This window comes from Lingula anatina, chromosome 5 (assembly GCF_051362555.1).
Source record: "Lingula anatina isolate TDL-2025a chromosome 5, LinAna3.0, whole genome shotgun sequence".
Taxonomy (NCBI): Eukaryota; Metazoa; Brachiopoda; class Lingulata; order Lingulida; family Lingulidae; genus Lingula; species Lingula anatina.
In genome coordinates this window covers 22,593,402-22,609,961 of record NC_141771.1, presented here as the reverse complement: position 1 = coordinate 22,609,961, position 16,560 = coordinate 22,593,402, and the positions used below count along the sequence as shown (strand labels likewise).

General features: G+C 37.8%; 2 protein-coding genes across 6 annotated transcripts in view; both read left to right on the top strand.

The window, feature by feature from the left end:
• Positions 1-16,560, top strand: part of LOC106153787 (uncharacterized) — a 211,452-nt gene that overhangs the window by 189,414 nt on the left and 5,478 nt on the right. Inside the window, exons 1-4 of one of the 5 annotated variants that reach the window (XM_087013115.1) lie at positions 1,695-1,834; positions 3,357-3,609; positions 4,087-4,276; positions 4,990-5,762. In XM_087013115.1, coding sequence (XP_086869241.1) covers positions 1,710-1,834; positions 3,357-3,609; positions 4,087-4,276; positions 4,990-5,351 — 930 coding nt within the window. In that variant the 5' untranslated portion in view covers positions 1,695-1,709 and the 3' untranslated portion in view covers positions 5,352-5,762. Of the gene's footprint in view, positions 1-27; positions 170-1,358; positions 1,384-1,626; positions 1,835-3,356; positions 3,610-4,086; positions 4,277-4,989; positions 5,763-16,560 lie in introns of those variants that run through there. The other 4 variants (XM_087013116.1, XM_087013117.1, XM_087013114.1 and 1 more) reach the window with 4 other exon arrangements.
• Positions 6,840-9,707, top strand: LOC106161794 (uncharacterized). The gene is made up of 4 exons (XM_087013121.1): positions 6,840-6,889; positions 7,735-7,993; positions 8,585-8,774; positions 9,110-9,707. The coding sequence occupies exons 1-4, from the start codon at positions 6,855-6,857 to the stop codon at positions 9,478-9,480; spliced, it is 855 nt and encodes a 284-aa protein (XP_086869247.1). The 5' UTR covers positions 6,840-6,854; the 3' UTR covers positions 9,481-9,707.

The window sequence follows — 16,560 nt, the reverse complement described above, 5'->3', positions numbered from 1 at the left end:
GTGTGTGGGGGGGGGGGGGGAGAGATACTGATTGCTGATTGGTCTAGAGGTGGGGATGATTGACAGTAAGTGACAGGGGTGGCAATACCTACGCGCTCCCTATAAATGATGCATTCGCGGCAATGTTCTCAATTTCAAACGAAGTCCAAGACATGGAATCTCTTCCAAGGTAGGTGACTGTGTGTTCATAAATATAATAACAAGGAAGTGTGAAATACAGGAAAAAAGGCACCAGCCGCAGCCGCTATTTTTCAAAGAGATGGGCTGGTGCCCTTTTATTCTTTTTTGCAAAACTGGGTCTTCGTGTACCTAGATCAATTTTTTTTATTTACATTGGACCTTTCCCTTCGAAGAGGGTAGTTCGTTCGAACGACAGCATCAATTTCTTAAATTTCAGTGGCTGTAACTGTGTAAGCTAAGAGTCACTTCCAAGAATCATAAGAAGAGCCTATGAAGGTGTGCTTAAATTACACAAAATGCTGCAAAACACCTGAAAAAAGCGCAATACACTAGAAAAAAATGAGTACAGTGGCAAGCAAAGCTGTCACTCTTCACTAAATAGGGTGATATTTAAGCGAAATGTTTTACTATATAATTTTAATATCATTGCTACATCTCGCTACAACAAGGAGAGCCACTGGCCAACATGGCGGGCAACCCGACCTCAAGCAAGTGGTGCCGATTTGTTAAGTTGCATCAACGATATAAATTACCTAGTGATAAATTAAATTTTATATGGCCTGTTTTCTTACCACCGACCGTTTATTTGTTTTTATTACTGACATTGCTACAACATTTTGGGATCCCGTTGGAACTGTTGCCTAATTGTACATTTTGGGGCTAGATATCGCTAAAGTTTTTGCAGCCAAAAATATATGTTCCAATTTTTTTATTGTAAACGTGAAAGAAAAATGTCCAATTTTGTGCCACCAAGGTAGCAGTTTAAACTGTCAAAATGTTTAACTGATGAAAAGATGTATAGTTCTGATTTCAACAATTTCAATAAGATAAAATACTTGAATACGCCAAAATATAATTATTAATATAAGTACTTCCTTTATTGATATCATCTGAAGTTGTTGTCATAAACATGCAGAACTGTCATGCATATACAGAAAAACAGTTAGAAAAAGAGTTAGCGGTGGGTCCTGGCGTATCCCTGTTATACAGATTACTATGTTTTGGGTTCTGTAATGATAACGATTTACTATACAGAGTTATTAGCCTACCAATAAGCAGTTTTATAAATGTGTTTATCTGTACTGTTTGTTTGTTTGTTCCTGTGTCACCAGCTGGTACCTGATAATTATCAACATGTGAATATTAATACAATGTGGACTGTCCAGTATTCCGGCCAGTAAACAAAGTAAACAAGTAAACAAAGTAGGTGTCAGCGTCACTGAATGGATCAGTTTTAAAGTGTGAATTCCGATTTGAAGGATCTAAAACCAGATTTTTTTAGGAAAATTTGCGACATTACTATGAATGTTTAATATTAAAAAACGTCCATTCATTTTCAATTTCTATCGTCGGTGAGGGAGAATTCGCACACAAAGTGATAAACTTCTGTATATAGGGGATCCACAATCACCTGCACTTATCACATGGGACCCCGGGACTCCCATTCCGAGGTTTACCATTCCTGTCATACTGGTTTAAGGAAACTGAGGGTCCGTGTTACAGAAAGTCCGTCCTCCCATTTAGTTAAAATGGTAAGGGTCAGCCTGACCTACCGGTATGTGGGTCAACATCTAGGACGAACATGTGCGCGTGGAACGGGAGGTACGGGAACTCTTGGTGCCCAAGATATTATCTTCACATCTCGAATTCATTGGTAAATAAAATGTTAAGATACAACAACGCGATACTGAAACATAAGTCTTCGAATTACTTCTGGGTCCAGCTTTATCAACACTGGATAGCGCTATCCTATGGATAACACTATCTTTTGGATAAAATTGTTATTCTCTGGAAAGTTATCATGAGGACAGCAGCTTTTTTTTAAAGCTCAACGCCCAAGGGTGCTTTACCTGATTCTGAAATCAAAGTGTGAATTATGATTCACCCAGTTGTGACGTTCAAAAGGCAAAAATGTTTTAACTCTCATTCTGGACACGCGTAGATCTGCAAGATGTTATGAAGACACTCCGAAGTTTCTGCATGACAATCTCAGCATGATATCTAGCAGATCTACGTAAGTGTCCAGTTTAAGAGTAAATATTTTTTTGCCTTTCAACATGATTTTGATTAGATAAAGGTTGTTGTGGTTGCGGTAGTTGTGGCTTTTTATTTAATCGCAGTCACGAAACAAAAATATGTCAGTTATGAGGAAAGGTCTTCCAAATCTGGAAGGAAATTTGGGACTTTTTCCTTGTTTGCCACGCGACCACTTAACAACAAATACTCTGACACCAAATCCAGTGTGAGAAAAGGGACATTTTTGCGCTGTTTCTAAGTAATTGTGAATATTGTCAAAATATTCTTCCACTGAACCGGGCAAGTAATCTAGGAGTTTGAGAATTGACTTAAGGGGAGTGTTCATTTCTCTTCCAGGCATCAAATAAAAAAGGAAAAACTCATTCGCTTCAGTAGCTGGTGTTGCTCTGAGAGCCAAAATTCACTGGCTAGTAATTGCACTAAATATTCATATATAAATACTATTTTACCGTATAACTAGCAAACGGCAACGAAAGTTAAGTACAGCATATGGATGTATGTTTATTGATGGGCGCCATAACAAATAAGACATTGAGCATAGTCTGGTATCAAAGGTGACAGTTTTTTCCCCAAAGAATTCACATTTAGGACGTCAGAGTGCAGGGACTGCTAACCTGCATATATGTGCCAAAACAGACAGCATATCGGCAAGGGTTTGAGAAATATCTGTATTGTGCGCTGTCATCTGATTTACTCGCGGAAACAATAATAGGGATACGCTTTAAAAACAAATCGGTTGACTTAAAATCAGTTACAAACAACGGTTTATTCGGTTATTGATCAACCAGTCGATTGTGGATCGCTTATTGAACAACTGATCTGTGGACATTAAACAAGAATATCAAAAGATTATTAAGTAATTCTACAAACCTTTTGGATCTTGTTTATTTATGATTATTTTAAATTTATTTTAAAATAATTATAAAACTTAACCGATTCAGTCGGTTAATGTACCTACCGATAATTATTCAGATTATTAGTTGAAAACACATTGAAGGGTTCAATTGGTTGGTTTCAACCAATTTTTCTCATTTTTTTTTAAATCGAAGTGTTTTGGTAGTTAGGCAGATCTGGCATGGCGCGTTATTCAAAATACAATATATTGTCATTTCAAAAAATCATCTTGTCACTCTTTGCAGCATCAAAGCGTTTATTGTGGCCTCGGTCCTCGTCAGCGTGGGAATGGTGAATGCTGGCCGCAACGACCGCCGTGACACCTGCTCCAACAGCGACACCCCCTGCTATGACTATGCCCTCACCTACATTATGGACGGAAGAACCGAGAATTTCTTTGGCGGAAACCGCACCGAGATACTTGCCCATAACTGGCTGATTGGGCGAACTGAAGCTGACGTCATACAGGAGGGGAAAATGGCGACCGCTTGGCTGATGGTATGGGATGACTGCTTTTTTTTAAATTTATTTATTTATTTATTTATTTATTTATTTATTTATTTATTTATTTATTGAACGTTGTGCTGTCATTCATCGGACATATAGTAACTGAGATTTGAATGGCCTTAGTTGCACAAACACCTCGTTGTAATTTGGTCTAATGGTGACGGAAGATTTTTTTGATTTCCGTTCCAAGCTAGCCCTTGTCTAAATAGTGTTACATTATTAAAATATCATTCTACAGTGTTATGCTATATCTCTATTCAAAGATCGAGGCGGTAACAATAAACACGGTTGTAAACATGTCACCCTCCCCTCCCCCAGATTAACAGACCGTGAACAGACCCTTAGATGGCTGAGTGTGTAAACAGTTTCCACGGGAACATTTACCAATTTGTTATGTTTTCAAGCAAGTTCATTGCCAATATGAAATAGCACGGTCATGCAGCAATTTCTTGTTGCTTTTACTTTCAGACGAAATACGGTATCAATTTCACCGACGTGGAGGATGAAGTGTATTTAGATGCCTCCAACGCTGTGACAAGCGATGACGGCAATTTAACCTTCACCGCGTTCATGGTCGACCCTGCTGCTAGGTATCGGCTAGTCTCGGCCAGCAAGGAACACAAGGTGGAATTCTTTAACGCTCCGATATCTGACGCAGGTACGCCATTTTTTTAAATTCATCATGCATATCACGTGATATTTTAAACGTTTTTGTATGTTAGTGACATACATTTCACAAACACTTGAAAACATTAAAGGGATAATAACTCTTCGTTTGAGGTCTATATTTCACAATAAAAACAGTGTGAATAATTCATAGAAATTTAATATATTCTGTTTTATGACAAAAACAACAGTTATAGCTATTATTCTGATATCTGAGCTTGTCTTCAGACCACGTGACCTCCACTGATGGCTATACTAAAAAAAACAAACTTTTTAGAAAAAAAAACAGGGGCTAACTTTGAATGTAAAAATGGATTCATTAACTATTGGTTAGCATGGGAAAATTGTTGTTTACTCTGGGAAAAAAATTTTTTTTGGCCAAAATGAAAAGTTATTATCCCTTTAAGAAACGCAAACATACAAATGCATACATAGAATACTATACACAAACGCACACATGATGCATAGATACACACGACCCCCATAATACACACACATATGCAAAAACACGTGTGTACTGGACAAAACAAGAGTAAAAAATTACGTTTCCTTACCCACCTGTAACCGCATTCTAAGTAGGCCCTAGTTATTGAAATTACCACTGTATCAATATACATTTATTTATTTTACAATTAAAAAGTCTTTTGGATAGATCTTAAAGTCTGCATTTTGAAAATGTCACGAACATGTACATCCAACTTCCAGGCTGGGCCGTCATAGTGAACGAAGACTACTCTGCCAGCGGAACGTTTAACAGTGCGCTACCTCAGGGGGCAATGATCGTCTACGGTGATTACATCATTCCCCTTTGTGATCAGACAGAAACAAGGAGAAAGAAACCAAAAGGCAAAGGGCGCAACTGTCGAAATCTCTTCAACCAGTCCACACTCAAGATCCATTACGAAAGTTCAACGTACATGCTTACCGTTGATGGCGTCATCGTTATCGACTGTATCGTCAAGGAGACGTCATGGGGGGTCGGCGTAGCACGTGGAGCGTCGTTTATGGAACCTGACAACCTGTACAGCACAAGGAATGTGTTAACATTTCCAGCTACAGCGCCATAGTACAGCTGTCTTCGTGAGCTAGCCTAACAACACCTGACACTTTGATATATAGGAACTTAGAGTGACATGAATACCAAAGCTGATGAATGCTGGGTATTTAAACAAAATCAATGCTAGACCACCTTATATTTTCTGAGTTGCGTTCTCCTAATGGTGACATGTAAGCCTATGACGACAAATGTTGATTCTGTATTTACAGTGTTGGGGGCGATGGCACATATCAGAACTAGACAACCCTGTATACGTGTTCTTTGTGTTATACTTGTTTATGTAATCCATCTTCATTTTCGACTTTGCTATTTTACTTTCAACTTTGCTATTTTACATTTATGACAAACACTTAATTATAGTGTTATTTTAGTGCTACTGAATACGTGTCCATGATCAAATAAAGCACCTTATTTTTCATAATACACTTTCTGGTTTCAAATTTGGTCACCACTCCAAAGGGGGGGGGGGGTAATAAAATGTGTTTCTGCGACCATTGATAAATGTGTCAGTGTCGGTAAAACGTTCGCCAGTCAAGTACAGACAAACAACAGTTCTGGGTTACCATATCAGCTTCATTCCCGCTGTCAAATTCCTTGTTCCTGATAAAACTAAGTTGATCTTCTCGCGCAATAATCTGACAGGTGGTCGCCTTCCACAATTTTTCGGTCTATGAATTACGCTTCTATTGCACGGTATGGTTGTCTATATAAATCTGATAATAGTCCCATTAATGCAATTGTTGTGGAAATCATTCTAGAAAACCCAAAACGAGACTGTGGGCACTTGCCTGGCGAGACTACTAAAGGCGAGAATCCGTGAGGTTTTGCTTTAGGCGGCAAGGGTGAAGCATTAACTAATCTTATCTTACAAAACAAAACATAATTAGCACGCTATACATAGTTACAACTTCACATTGCAAAAATATAAAATAAAATAAAAAAAAAAACTTAATTTTGAAAGTTTGAGCTGTCACAAAACTGTGAACTATGTTTGTCGATTTCTATTGAAACAGCCTTATTGACTATCTTCATTATTTTTCCCAAATAATGGCCTGTAAACAACCGTTTATACCGATGAAGTCACGTTTTATTTATCAAGAATGCGTATGTGAATATGTGTATAGAAAATAAAACTCCTCAATTTTCTACAAAGTGTGAAATACAAGCATCCAGTCATTTTCATGCCCGGCAACTGATATATAATTCTTAAATCAATTAATTGTCGTTTCATCTTCAACCTAATGTCTCTAAATAGTAAACGATTTTTTGGAAGACCGAAGAACTATGGCCATTCATCTGCACTTATCTACACTGTTGAGATATTAGTAAAAAATGACAACATCTCCCATCTGTTTGTGCAACATATTAGGTGCAATATTACACAATGTGGAAAAACAACCATCTGGTTCGGGGCAAGGCCTTGGAAGATGTTCGCGCTCCTATTATGATCATATGTTACGCCTGCTCGGTCTATATAAATGTGTCGTCAGATGCAATATTGTCTAAGTAATCGATGCATCACCTTCACGAAATGGAAAGCGTTGTAAGGTAAGCACCGCTACAGAGCAACTAGAAATTGAACAACAAAAGCGAGTTATATTTCTTCGCCTTGTGAAGTCTGCTAAACTGTACTTGAGAATATATTTGATTCATATGTAATAGATGGCTTTAAACTAAATCTTGCTTAGAGAAATGCGATGCAATGTGAAGAAAGCATAAGAAAAAAAATCATATAAAAGCGATTCATAATCGCCGAAATAGGTGATAGTCGAAGACATGATACCAATACATATAGATACACATATACAGCAACGCGAGGCGTCCAATTCTGTCTTTCTCTATGTTACTTTAGCAATAGCTGTTTCTACGGAATAATGTGTAACAATGCCTCTTCCTTTTGATAATTTATGATGCTAAGAGATGTGTCTGCCATTGAACACAAGTTGTTAGACCAACCGTGTCACACTCGTTATTAAATGTCGTTTGTTTATTATAGCCTTGTATTGTGCTTCTCAAACTGGTGTTGGACGCTAAAAACGATTTTGCTATGTACTTCAAACCTGCTCACATTTTTTGTTCAGCTTGAACAATAACGTGTGCGACGTCCTTTAAATGATGGATGGGTAGTACGTGATTCACAGCAGAGGACTTACAGCTCCGCAGGTCAAATATGCCTGACCCACTTAAATGTTTGTTGCATAGACCCCGCGGGGAATTTATTAGAGGTTAAGGCGACAAGCTTTTAAGTGGGTCGCCATATTTGATCCACAGATCTGTCACTCCGCTGTCGTGAATGAACCTATGTTCAAGATATTGAAGGAACCATCTCACTGTTCCGATACAAACATGGCACTGTCATTTTAACGTATTATCTTTCACTCTTTGCACATCAGAGTGTTCTTTGTGGCCTCCTTCCTCGGCATCGTGGCAATGGTGAATGCTGGACGTGGACCAATGCTCAACGACCGCCGTGACACCTGCTCCAACAGCGCCACCCCATGCTATGACTATGTCCTCACCTACATTATTGACGGAAGAACAGAAAATTTATTTCGCCAAAACCGCAGCGAGATTCTGGCTATCCATCGCTTGGCTGGAAGGTCTGAAGCAGACGCCATTCAGGAAGGGAAAATGGCGACCGCCTGGCTGAAGGTATGGAGTGCTTTCGTTTTTGTTCCGACTGATTTTCTTTAAAGCAGTCCGTTTTTATTTTATCACAACTTAATTGAAATTACTACAATTTTCAGTAGACTGTTGTAAACAAGACCGACTGACATATGTTTAAATGTTATCAAAATCTCTGGCATCATAGTTAAAAAAATTAAACCTTTGTTCATAACGACACCAATTTCGGCAACTCTACTTGCAGTTTTATACCGATCAGATTTCCATTTAGTTTCAAATAAGAATTATTGGTCAATGTTTTAAAACGCTTTTAGATACCTCAAAGGTTTAAATGGCACCGTAGTACAATCGCAGTCCCATCTCTTTTCAGTATATCGATTAGCAAATACATGTATATATAGCCACTTAGGATATTTCAGTTGCAATCCACTAATTATAAAATTAATAATAAACGAAAGAAAACTAGGTCACAAAACGATATATTGCAGGGTTGTGGACTTAAAAAGCTAACATCGTTGTTATATCAGCTAGGGTCATTGCCAATGTCAACTTTCAAAGTTATTTAACACGCTTACTTATCAGCGCCTATTTTGTCTCAACGTCGTTACATTTTTTCAGACAAAATACGGTATTGACTTTACTGATGTGAAGGATGACGTGTACATAGATGGCACCAAGGCTGTTACAAGCCCTGACGGCTCCTTAACTTTCAGAACGTTCATTGCGGACCCTGCTGTCAGAGCCCGGCTAGTGTCGGCCAGCAAACAACATGAGGTGGAATTCTTTAACGCTCCGATATCGAATGTAGGTAAGTGAACACAATGGAGCCCGTTATGACCATGAACATGAATAACAGATGATAAACTTTTTATTTGTGTTGATCGTAAATCACACATATACTACACATACAAACAAATGTGCATCCAACAATGTACAGGCAGACAGACAGGCAGGCAGAAGCACACAAGTTTGCTCCACACACATATCTAGATTGTACATTTAGCATTGTGGACAGCTTATTGGTACTCTGCACGCGTTTGAAAACTACCTCTGTACATAGAAATAGTGGAAATGGAATGCCAAATCCCGCGAGATTTGTATTGCCCTCAAACGTCAGTGATAGCATGTGTATTAATCTTTCAGGCTGGATAGTCATGGTGAACAACGACTATCAAGCCAGTGGTACCTTCAACATGGTTTTACCAAAGGGAAGCACTATTTTCTACGGTGATTACATCATTCCCCTTTGTGATAGCACTGGAAAGAAGAGCAAAACCCGACTGAGTAAAAACAACTTCTACTACGGCAGTCCTCCATGCCGCAATATCTTCAACCAGTCAACACTGAAGATTCACTACGAAAGTAATACATACTTTTCAAGTGTTGGCGTTATTGATTGTGTCGTCAAGGAAACGTCGTGGGGGATCGGCGTGGCACGAGGGGTGTTGTTTATAGAAACTGACAACAAAGTCTCTGGTCGCAATGTGTTAACTTTTCCTGCGTCACAGCCATAAATAAGGGAGTTCCACATCTTCCGGCCTAGAACTTGATTTAATAAATATTGAAAATGTAATAATTAGAATACTGAAATGGAAATAATTTGCAATAGCCTTAAGGGTATTGTAACCCTTTATTTTACCCAGATACCGCGAATGAGGTTTTTCCAGTATTTTGTTATTCAAAAGTGCATCTATCTTTCTGTTGCTTTGAAACAATAAAAAAAACTCTCGAAAATGTAAAATATCGGCGTTTATATTTCTCTTTGCAATGTATAAGTATAGTTAACTTAAAGCCTTTCTCGCCAATTTATCACCTTTATATTTTTAGGAGAGATACCAATCGGTAATGGGTGTAATTTTATCCTTGAACAAGATTTTATCACGAAAATTGACAGATTTGACCACGAGTTTTGTACGCTGATCATATATATATATATCAAAATGAAAGGGAAAGACTCGTTTCACAAGTACACTCTTTAGTAAACACATTTAAAAGTACACCATATGCATAGCTGCAAGTACAAACACACACGGAAACATACGCACACACACACACATACACACTTTTAAGACAATTTTAATTAAAATTTATGAGGAAAAATAGAAAAAAAAACAGAAGTCACCGGGTATACTTTATTTAGAGGTTCTTTGAACGTTTGTCTTATCAGAAGAGCATAGCAGGACTAGTGAATACACTTAAGCCCGTACTATTAAAAAAAAATGACAATCAAAACATGTCGCAAAAAATGATAAAAGGTGAAAATTAATTCGTTTTTTCATAATAAGCTTATCTGACAGTTCAATAACGTGTTCTTGAGGGCATCAGCCCCCAGAAGTGTGTTTGACACTTCCATGGGTCCCATAGTCGAAAACTCCTATGTTATTCCCTGTAATTTTTTTTTAATTGAATTTTTTGGGGGCCTTTAAAGACCAATTTTTTTCTTGCCAGTGGCTACATCTGGAACATTGATCAATTTTCAAAATTCAAGATGGCCGTCAATAATATAAAATATATTATAATATTATCATATGTTAAATAAATAATCATGTAAAATAGCAGAGAGTCGGGTTCATGGTATTCCGAATTTTAAATGACCGCTAAAACATGTCCAAAAAGTTAATAAAAACAGTACAATTTCGTTTTGAACTGATAATCTATAGTATATAATTTGACTCTTTTATTTAATGAGAATGTGTATTACTAAGGTACAGTTATATTAAGAAAAGAACATCATTGATAGGATTGACTGTAAGTTCTCTTTTTAATACAGCTCAGCTTTAAGAATCCTCGTTCTTTTTATTAAGACCATTTTTTGGTTCAAATTACATCATTACATTACAGCATTTCTAATTTATCCTATGACTGCTCTTTTTTCACTTTAAATTAAATGGAGTCAATAAACAAACATCTTACAACTCTTGGTTATATACTGACAGTCTTTCAAAATTTGAGGCAATATTTTTCGACATAATTGTTGTTTTGGAGCCCTAAACTGGATTTTTTTTCATTTATGTGTGCATGAATTGAGAGGAGTCTCTGAGGCTAGTTTGCTGTCAGCAATTTTGTGATTTCTTAAATTACAACAGAAATAGTTGTTCGTTGGAAATGTCATTTTATTGACATCTGTACCTCGATTAATACACAAAGTACGAATTCAGAATACATATAGTTAAATATTATCATATGAATTATTCTCGTGTATGGTAAATACTTTACAAATTTAAGATATAATTTTAAGTTTCAGCAAAGATGGAGGGAAAAAACGCCAAAGATACAGACTGTTCACTGTCTGTATCCCCCCCCCCCCAATTATATAAAATAACTTCCAGAAATGTAATAAATGATCACAGTTTGCATGTATGTATACATAAACATGCAATGATGAACAATGGAGTGTAGGATACAATTTTTGATTTGAACGTATGGCTCTTGCTATTCACATAACAAATGGACGGCCATCTTGAATTCTGAAAAATTATCATTGTCTCAACTGTCAAAGAAAGTCAAGCTTAATAAGCTTTTCTAAGTTTTGCAACCCAGATTAAATAATTTAAAAAAATCTTGCAAGATATAACATAGCAGGCTTCTACTATGGGGCTCGTGGGGGAGGTGGGGGGGGGGGGGGGGGGGGGGGGGGCAAATGGGTCCCGGGAGATGGCACCGTCTGCCACCATCTGATAAATGTCAAATGAGCAGTTTCTGAGAGCTTAGGATCATGGCTAACAAAATATCATAATGAACATAAATATTAAAGGGGGGTATGCTTTTAATATAACTAAATATGCAATAAATAAATAAATAAATAAATAAATAAATAAATAAATAAATAAATAAAACGAACTAATTATGCAGCTTTTATCACTCTGCGACATGTTTGATGGTCATTTTTTATTTTGTTTTATTTAATTTAATTTAATTTAATTTAATTTATTTATTTATTATTATTATTTTTTTTTTTTATTTTTTTTTTATTTTTTTTTTTTTTTGCTACGTGGTACGCGGTTAACTGTATTCATTGGTCCTCCTGTGCTCTTCTGATAGGTTAAACGTTCAAAGAACCTCTAAAGTATTCCCTGCGACATCTAGTCTTTTTTTTTCTAATTTTCCTCATAAATTGAGGTCCATATTGAAAACTGCTCAATGTCTCGGAAGTAGCAACCAAGCTAATTTCGCTTCTCTCGACCTGAAGAATGCATTTTAGCAAAAAGAAGTTCACAGGAAAGAACATTGCAGGGTTAGTGTTCTGCCTTCTTGACTACGCGGCCAGGGCGACCTCGTATCACAAGAAAAAAAGTTTTTTCTAGATTCCGGTATTGCCAGCTCGATCTTGATTCATATATAACCCATATCAGCAATACCGGCTCTAGCGAACAGCGGCCATGTTACACTTCCGTCAATCAAATAGAACTGCTCCGCAGTGATACTGCAGTTTAATGTCATCAGACCCAAATGAAACGTAAAACAGATTTAATTCTGCTTTATTTAATTTTATTTTCTGTATTTAAGATGTAAAGTGAAAAAATAAATAATATTCTTCGAAAAGAAAAGATATATCCAATGTTTTTGTATTTTTTGCTTATCAAAGAACATTTAGTCCTGAGATATACACGTGCAGCTACACTGTATGCCCGATACCACTATAAGGGCTGCAATAATGGCTACACCAAAATCAGTTTTTGAAGTAGAATGTTGCTTGTATTGTGGCACTGACCTTCGACTGCAAGGTATTTTCAATTCAAACTTCTAACTCCGCGTCAGGCACTTTAATTGCTTCTTGTCTCGTCTGCACGAGATAACTTCAGCGCAAGGCGGGAAAGGCAGCTCCAGGCGGCCAAACCTGTGACATACGAGACTTATGACTTCCAAACATGAATCCAGGCGGACACAGCTGTGACGTGTGACTACCAAATATGGAAGCGCCCCAGGCAAAATTTTGAAGAAGAACGCCCTCAGATTGTCGCTGTTCGTCAGAGCTAGTAAAAGCGACTCCATCACAAGGTATATTTAACAAGCTAGCTTTTACGTTGCTCTGACACTCAGGGTACATAGTACAGATGTCATCCGCACCTGGCACTTTGATATAGATACTGAAAGTGACACGAATACCTAAACTGACGATGTATTTTAACAAAATCAATAGTGGACCATGTTATATTTCATGAGTCTCAGGTCGCATTCAGAACAGTGGTTTAACTTGTCCAAGCGTCAAATATGGCCGACCCACTTGAATACTTCCCCACGGAAAATCTAGCTGGGACTAACTTTGAATGTAAAATGGATTCATTATCCGTTGGTAAGTATGGGAAAATTGTTGTTTACTCCAAGAAAATTCGTTTTTTGGCCAATGATATTTTGGAAGACGGAATAACTATGGCCATTCATCTGCACTCATCTACACCGTTAAGGTTTTAGTAAAAAATGACAACGTCTCCCATCTGGCTATGTAACATATTACAATATGACATCATATCGACATCAACCATCTGGTTCAGAACAGGGCCTTAGAAGCAGTGTCCGCCCTTGTAAGGATCAATATGTTACGCATGTTCGGTCTAAATGTCTCGCTTGATGCATTGTTGTCTAAGTAATCAACGGATCATCATCTCGACATGGACAGCGTTGTAAGGTAAGCACCGCTACAGAGCAACTATAGGAATTAAACCAGAAAAAACGGGTAATATGTATTCGCGTTGTGAAGTCTCATAAAGCTACTTTTATTCTTAAAATAATATCTTTGATTCATAGGTAATGGAGGGGATGTTTAGAGACATGCGATGGAACGAGGAGAAAGCAAAAGAAAAAAAGAGAAATTATTTAAAAGCGATTAATAGGTGATAGTCGAGGACATGATACCAAAAAGGCCAGAGAGTCGATCATACATGGAGCAGACTATTTCTGAAAACTATATTTCGTTCTTTTTTCTTTATAAATGTAGTTATACTTATATAGCAGTTCTGTATTCCTCTGACGTACTTTTGAGGCACTTTTGCAATAGTTGTTCCTATGGAATTATATGTTACGTATGACACTAAGAGATGTGTCTGCCATTGACAACAAGCTGTTAGACTGACCGTGTCACACTCGTTATACATATCTTTGCCGTTTTCTGTTATACCCTTGTTAATGTTTTTGTTGCCCTGGTGATTTGACGCGAAATACGATTTTGCCGTGTACTTCAAACCTGCCCACATTTTGTAATCTTAGCTTGAAAAATCAGGTGCTGGCTTTTAAATGATTGATGGGTAGTACGCAATAGGTAGTACGCGGAAGTCCGCTAGGAACCGTAGTCCGCTCGTCATAACTTTTTCCAGGTGACATTCGTCCCATATACCTCCCCTAACTAACCCTAACCTGTACTAATCATATGGGAGCCCGGACTTCCATTCCCCTTACAACGGCCTCACTTGTCGCGTGATACTCGCGGTTACGTATTGGGGGTTGTTGCGGCAAATTTTTAGCGGGTCGCCATATTTGATCCTCGGATCTGTTTCTTCGCCGTTGGGCATGCAGCTATATTCAAAGTATTTAGGGAACTACCTCACTTTTCCAATACTAACATGGCACTGTCATTTCAAAGTATTATCTTGTGAATCTTTGCAGCATCAAAGTGTTCATTGTGGCCTCGTTCCTCGTCATCGTGGCAATGGTGAATGCTGGACGTGGACCAATACACAATGACCGCCGTGACACCTGCTCCAACAGTGCCACCCCCTGCTATGACTATGTACTCACCTACATTATGGACGGAAGAACAGAAAATAGATTTCGTCAAAACCGCAGCGAGATTCTTGCTCATCATCAACTGGTAGGGAGAACTGAATCTGACGCCATTCAGGAGGGGAAAATGGCCACCGAATGGCTGAAGGTATCGGGTTCTTTTGCTTTTGTATCTTAAAAGCAGTCCGTTTATACTTTATCACAACTTAATTGAATTTTATTCAATTTTCAATAGACTGTTGTCAGCTAGACCAACTAACATAGGTTCAAATGTTATCAAAATCTCTGACATCATAGTTAAAAAAATTAAACCTTTGTTAATAACGCATCAAATTCGATAAATCTACCTGTAGTTTTATACCGAACCGATTCTATCTACAATCAAGTAAGAATTGTAAGTCAATGTTTCAAAAAGCTTTTAGATATTTCAACAGGTTAAAATAGCTCCATAGTACAATTGCAGCCCAGCCTGTTATAAATATGTTGATTAGCAAATAGACATACATAGTCACTTAGGATATCCCAGATAACAAACAAAAGAAAACTAGGTCACGAAACGATATATTTCAGGGTATAAAACCTTGAAAAGCTGACATCGTTATTTTATGAGGGTCATTGTCAATGTCAATTTTCACAGATATTTAACACGCTTAGACGTCAGCGCCTATTGTGTCTCAACATCGTTGCATTTCTTTCAGACGAAATACGGTGTTGACTTCACTGCTGCGGAGGATGAAGTGTACATAGACGGCACCAAGGCTATAACCAACGCTGACGGCTCCTTAACGTTCAGAACGTACATAGCGGACCCTACTACCAGGTACAGACTGGTATTGGCCAGCAGACAACATGAGGTGGAATTCTTTAACTCTCCGATTTCTAATGTAGGTAAGTGAACACAATGGAGGCCGTGAAGACAATGTGCACTAAAACATTGGTCAAAAAGTTTGCCCCACCCCAATTCCATGATATTTTTTTTACAAATGATAACCTGACAGATTAAAATACCTATTAAAATACCAGGTATCATATCTACACGAAATAGCTTGATTCTTCAGCAAAAACAGATTTCTTCCAGCGATTGTCGACTAGGTTCCATTATCTCTGGGGTCACTGAACGTAAATTTTCAGCTGATATGTCACTAATCTGCAAGAGCTGACTTCGTCGTTAAGTCCAGGCTTCATCATGACAGCACACTTGCTCACAGTTCTAGTCTAGCGACTTATTTCTTGCAGAAAAGCAATGTTCTTTGGATGGAACAACCATCTTCAAGCCCCTGATATTAACCTACTGAGCACCCTTGGCATGAATTGGAGTGTGCAATGCAGAGGAGAACCAACTCCCTTATAATCTGGACCAACTCCGCAAAGTTGTTTGGAAAGAATGGGCCAATATTACACAAAACAGAAGTGTTACCCTTGATTAAGGCTGATCGCGCCACCTACAAGAGATAATTGCAGTGAGCAGTAGACCCAAACGCTATTAGACATGAGGCCTTTACCGAGGGCCTCTTAATGCTAATTGTGTTTAAATTCGGTGACATTTGGTAATTTTATTTCAATTTAGACATTTCTTTACCTCTGTGGAGACCAATTCAATTTTGAATAAATGGTATAAAATATGGATGTCTTCACCGCTATTTTGTATATTCTGAACCATTAATTATGTCAGATATGGTATGCGGAATAATCCAGTGGAGATGGTCTTTAAATATAATATTGAAATAAGAAAAATAAGTCACATTAATACTATTTTATCATTGTTCATAGCCTTGGTGGTATACCACCGATCTCAAACTCCGTCTGTGATATCACGTGTATCAATCTTTCAGGCTGGATAGTCAGGGTGAACGACGATTATCAAGCCAGCGGTACCT